Source organism: Panulirus ornatus, chromosome 19 (assembly GCF_036320965.1).
Source record: "Panulirus ornatus isolate Po-2019 chromosome 19, ASM3632096v1, whole genome shotgun sequence".
NCBI classification, from domain to species: domain Eukaryota; kingdom Metazoa; phylum Arthropoda; class Malacostraca; order Decapoda; family Palinuridae; genus Panulirus; species Panulirus ornatus.
In genome coordinates, this window is record NC_092242.1 from 50,212,832 (window position 1) to 50,218,933 (window position 6,102).

At 43.2% G+C, this 6,102-nt stretch overlaps 1 protein-coding gene across 1 annotated transcript in view; it reads left to right on the forward strand.

Moving 5' to 3' along the window:
• The window catches only part of LOC139755493 (diuretic hormone receptor-like), a 114,807-nt gene extending 109,423 nt beyond the window's left edge, over nt 1-5,384 (forward strand). The window contains exons 9-11 of the mRNA XM_071673829.1: nt 1,132-1,329; nt 4,391-4,560; nt 4,761-5,384. Coding sequence (XP_071529930.1) covers nt 1,132-1,329; nt 4,391-4,560; nt 4,761-4,950 — 558 coding nt within the window. The 3' untranslated portion in view covers nt 4,951-5,384. The remainder of the gene's footprint in view (nt 1-1,131; nt 1,330-4,390; nt 4,561-4,760) is intronic.
• Nucleotides 5,385-6,102: the final 718 nt, after the last annotated feature.

Genomic DNA, 6,102 nt, shown 5'->3' on the forward strand with positions numbered 1-6,102 from the left:
AGTGCTACCTCGCGCACATGCAGGGGAATGGGGTGTCCTTTCATGTGTGGCGGGGTGGCGACGGAAATGAATAAGGGCAGACAGTATGAATTATGTACATGTGTATACATGTACATGTCTGTGTATGTATATATATATGTATACGTTGAGATGTATAGGTATGTATATGTGAGTGTGTGGACGCGTATGTATATACATGTGCATGTGGGTGGGTTGGGCCGTTCTTTTGTGCGTTTCCTTGCGCTAGCTCCCTAACGCGGGAAACAACGACAGTGTATAATAATAATAATGATATATATATATATATATATATATATATATATATATATATATATATATATGTGTGTGTGTGTGTGTGTGTGTGTGTGTGTGTGTGTGTGTGTGTGTGTGTGTGTGTGCTGAAATGGTTTTGACATATGGAGAGAATGAGTGAGGAAAGGTTGACAAAGAGGATATATGTCAGAAGTGTGGAGGGAACAAGAATAACGGGGAGACCAAACTGGACATGGAAGGATGAAATGATAGAGTAAAAAAAGAAAATCAAATTGAGCAATCGGTGAGTGAATGTGCAGGTGGGTGATAGGCGTGCACGGAATAGAGTGAATTGGAACGATGTAGTATACTGGAGTCGACGTGCTGTCAGTGGATTGAACCAGGGCATGTGATGCGGCTAGGGTAAACCATAGACGTTGAACAGTATTTGGTATCATCATTACAGTGGTGGCCAGTGCAGGTGTATGTTGCTAAGGGAGCTATGGACAGCTAGATCATACGTCAACCCTTCCGTGTCGAGAAGTATGACAACCAGGCGAAAAATACCGAACCAACCCCTGCCCTCTGGCGTCAAACGGGTAACCCCGCTTCCTAATATGGGAATATGTACCGCCAAGTGACTAAATATTTAAAAAGTGGAATTACACCTATTTGGCCGTGACCACACGATATGTGAACTATGATTCAAATACTTCGAAAACCATGGCAATGAGGGAAATAATGTCGCAGTTTGGCTCTCCGACACTTATTGGCGCGACAGGAGAGCTAGTGTTCGGTCTGAAATCTATGGCACCCTCTGGTGAGGGTGATGTATGACGTGAGTGCACGTCTGTGATGGCCGCTATCCTCTCCACCCAGGTCCTGGTGAAGAAACTGCGAGCAACGAACATCCAGGAGTCCCGGCCGTGGGTGAGCCGGGGTGTGAGGACCCTCAGGTCTCTGCTGGTGCTCATGCCCTTGCTGGGCACCCCACACGTCCTCCTGCTGTTTGCGCCCACCAGGGGACCCCTAGCCATCGTCATCGACTACGTCAGGGCCACCGTCCTCTCTACACAGGTACAGTACACTCGACCACCATAGGTTAGGTCTCATTCTTAATGCTGACCCACGGACGACCGGAGGGGAAACAGGGTTCTCTACTATAACCAGACGAATGCATGATCTATATTCAGGGTTCTCTACTATAACTAGACGAATGCATGATCTATATTCAGGGTTCTCTACTGTGACCAGACGAATGCATGATCTATATTCAGGGTTCTCTACTGTGACCAGACGAATGCATGATCTATATTCAGGGTTCTCTACTATAACTAGACGAATGCATGATCTATATTCAGGGTTCTCTACTATAACCAGACGAATGCATGATCTATATTCAGGGTTCTCTACTATAACTAGACGAATGCATGATCTATATTCAGGGTTCTCTACTATAACTAGACGAATGCATGATCTATATTCAGGGTTCTCTACTATAACCAGACGAATGCATGATCTATATTCAGGGTTCTCTACTATAACTAGACGAATGCATGATCTATATTCAGGGTTCTCTACTATAACCAGACGAATGCATGATCTATATTCAGGGTTCTCTACTATAACCAGACGAATGCATGATCTATATTCAGGGTTCTCTACCTGAACTAAACGAATGCATGATCTATATTCAGGGTTCTCTACCTTAACCAGATGAATGCATGATCTATATTCAGGGTTCTCTACCTGAACTAAATGAATGCATGATCTTTACTCAAGGCTCTCTACCTTAACCAAATGAATGCATGATCTATATTCAGGGTTCTCTACTATAACCAGATGAATGCATGATCTATATTCAGGGTTCTCTACCTGAACTAAACGAATGCATGATCTATATTCAGGGTTCTCTACTATAACCAGATGAATGCATGATCTATATTCAGGGTTCTCTACCTGAACTAAACGAATGCATGATCTATATTCAGGGTTCTCTACCTTAACCAGATGAATGCATGATCTATATTCAGGGTTCTCTACCTGAACTAAATGAATGCATGATCTTTACTCAAGGCTCTCTACCTTAACCAAATGAATGCATGATCTATATTCAGGGTTCTCTACTATAATCAGACGAATGCATGATCGATATTCAGGGTTCTCTACCTGAACTAAACGAATGCATGATCTATACTCAGGGTTCTCTACTATAACCAGACGAATGCATGATCTATATTCAGGGTTCTCTACCTGAGCTAAACGAATGCATGATCTATATTCAGGGTTCTCTACCTTAACCAAATGAATGCATGATCTATATTCAGGGTTCTCTACCTGAGCTAAACGAATGCATGATCTATATTCAGGGTTCTCTACTATAACCAGACGAATGCATGATCTATATTCAGGGTTCTCTACTATAATCAGACGAATGCATGATCTATATTCAGGGTTCTCTACTATAACCAGACGAATGCATGATCTATATTCAGGGTTCTCTACTATAACCAGACGAATGCATGATCTATATTCAGGGTTCTCTACCTTAACCAATTGAATGCATGATCTATATTCAGGGTTCTCTACCTTAACCAGACGAATGCATGATCTATATTCAGGGTTCTCTACCTTAACCAAACGAATGCATGATCTATATTCAGGGTTTTCTACCTGAACTAAACGAATGCATGATCTAAATTCAGGGTTCTCTACTATAACCAGACGGATGCATGATCTATATCCAGGGTTCTCTACCTTAACCAAACGAATGCATGATCTATCTTCAGGGTTCTCTACTATATCCAGACGAATGCATGATTATTTTCAGGGTTCTCTTCCTGAAATAAACGAAAGCATGATCTATATTCAGGGTTTTCTATGATAATCAAACGAATGCATGATCTATATTTATGGTTCTCTACTATAACCAAACGAATGCATGATCTATATTCAGGGTTCTCTAACTAAACCAAAATAAAGCATGATCTATATTCAGGGTTATCTGCCATAACTAGACGAATGCATGATCTATATCTATCTATTTTCACTGAAAATGGTAAATTAGAGTGACTTCCATGTTCAAAGAAAACTAACTGAGAAGTGTTATTTCTCTGTTATTCCTCCCTATATCAAATGGAAATTATACTGTTTCAACATCATATAACGTAATGATAAAAATAATTAGTTCACAGAGTATGAAAATGCACATAATAATTCTTCCCATGAATTACACTAGTGGTTGGAACGGTGAGCTAAAGACACATGTGTACTGCAGTAGGATACGTGCTTGCAGATGTGAGTGAGCTAATGTTGTATGAGGGAAGTACCCTACAGGGTAGGGTGGTAACACTGTATTACTGGAGGCGTACCCTTCAGGGTGTTGTGGCAACACTGTGTTACAGGAAAAGATGTACCCTTCAACGTCTGGTGGAAACACTGTGTTGATGGAGAGAGCTTACCCTTCAGGATATGGTGGTAACACTGTGTCACTGGGGATGGTGTGCTCTGCAGGGTGTAGTGGTAACACTTTTACTGGGGATGATGCATCGTGCAGGGTCTGGTGGTAACACTGCGTTACTGGGGATGGTGTACCCTGCAGGATCTGGTGGTAACACTGTTACTGACGAAGGTGTACCCTGCAGGTGCTGATGGTGACACTGTGTATTGTTACTGACGAAGGTGTACCCTGCAGGGGCTGATGGTGACACTGTGTATTGTTACTGACGAAGGTGTACCCTGCAGGTGCTGATGGTGACACTGTGTATTGTTACTGACGAAGGTGTACCCTGCAGGGGCTGATGGTGACACTGTGCATGTTACTGACGAAGGTGTACCCTGCAGGTGCTGATGGTGACACTGTGTATTGTTACTGACGAAGGTGTACCCTGCAGGGGCTGATGGTGACACTGTGCATGTTACTGACGAAGGTGTACCCTGCAGGGGCTGATGGTGACACTGTGCATGTTACTGACGAAGGTGTACCCTGCAGGGGCTGATGGTGACACTGTGTATGTTACTGACGAAGGTGTACCCTGCAGGGGCTGATGGTGACACTGTACATGTTACTGACGAAGGTGTACCCTGCAGGGGCTGATGGTGACACTGTGCATGTTACTGACGAAGGTGTACCCTGCAGGGGCTGGTGGTGACAATCATCTACTGCTTCCTCAACACGGAGGTGCAGGAGTCCATCAGTAACCACGTGGAGCGCTGGAAGAGCACCAGGGACGTCCCCTTCACCTCCTGCGGCTCACATTCCCTCCAGCACATGGACAACGTCCGGGTCAACACCAGCATCACTATGCCGTAAGGAAATGAAAATAGAGATATCCTCCTTTGTCATCTCCATAGGCACGTGTCCTGTGTAGCCAACGAAGTGCCAGAACTCTCCTCGTTAGCTTGAGAAAATCACGGTAAACAAAATGATGAGGTTGTTGGTATAGATGTGGACATGACAATAGGCTTGATCTTGTTCTTAAGTCTGACACTTTGTCTCCATCATCCAGTGTGCTGGAGACCACCATTGGGGAGACGGTACAAATGCGCTCTCTGGACGTCTCCAACTCGACGGGGGAGGCGACGGAGGTGGGCGCACGATGTGACCCAGAGGAAGACGGTCTGGAGGAGGACGCGCTCCCTGTCTTCCCGCCAGTATTTCCCACCGTCTCACATACACCCAAAGTTTGCCTTGTGTAAGAGCACTCGCATACCACAGTTCCATTTCCATACATTAATTCAATTTGCTCTTCTGTGCTTCCTCCATTGGCTGTGCTCGTCTCTGTGTACAACCTTCCGGCTTAGATATCGTCCTAGATCACATTTCATTTTTCTATGTCTGTTCTTGTCTTCATACTTTCATATTCTATTAATTGCCACATATTCCACTATTTTACCTAAGTCGATTTTGATGTGGATCGTTTTATGTGTCGCCATACGAGACATCCTACATCCAAGAAAGGTAACTTACAATAATTTCATTTCAGGAAATAAACACAAAAAGATAAATAAACAAGCATAACTCCATGTTATTATAACTTATCGGCGAAAAGTGATAATTTCATGATAATGCAAACACAGATTTTGAGGAATCTTAACACATATAAACATGTAATGTATATAAATAAACAAAAGTTTTCCAAAATGTTCAGATTGTTTCTTTTATTCACTCAATAATGTGGATCGCCATATGGATCACTTAGTTTCATTCATTGCTTTGCTTTCTTCGTCACTCGGCGCCCTTCATTACCACCCTCCTTCAGCACAGAGCCTCTTTCATTATTCAGTTTCCTTCATAAGCTAGCCTCCTTCATTATCCTTCATCACTTATCCTCCAACATTCAGGCTTTTTCACCACTGAACTTCCTTACTCATCCTCCTTCACGTAGAGTATCATTATTCATCCTCCTTCACAACCCAGCCTCTTCCATCATTCAACCCCCCTTCAGTATCACGCCTCCTTCATCATATATCTTTCATCACACAGCCTTCTCGCTTGAATCTCCTTGAGTACAAACGTGTCTGTCCGGTGCTCTCTATATAGTTAGTATGCTCAAGAAACATTCCTTGTACGCCATGCGTACAATACTACGGGTGTTCCCAGAGCTGCCGTGACAGCACAAAAGATCTATGGATCAGGGAAGAAGGTAAATACACTCGGCTTTTTTCGCTGCCGTGAACTAGATATTAAGCAGGTTAAAAACATCAGTGAAAACAGCGTAGCTCCAGAGAGTGTAGAGGACATAATCAATATGTGTGAGGTGGTGGGTAAACAGCAAGACCATTAGACTTTATAGAGAAGAGTAAAGACGTTACAAAGAAAATTACCTTTAAAAGTAGACTACATACGGT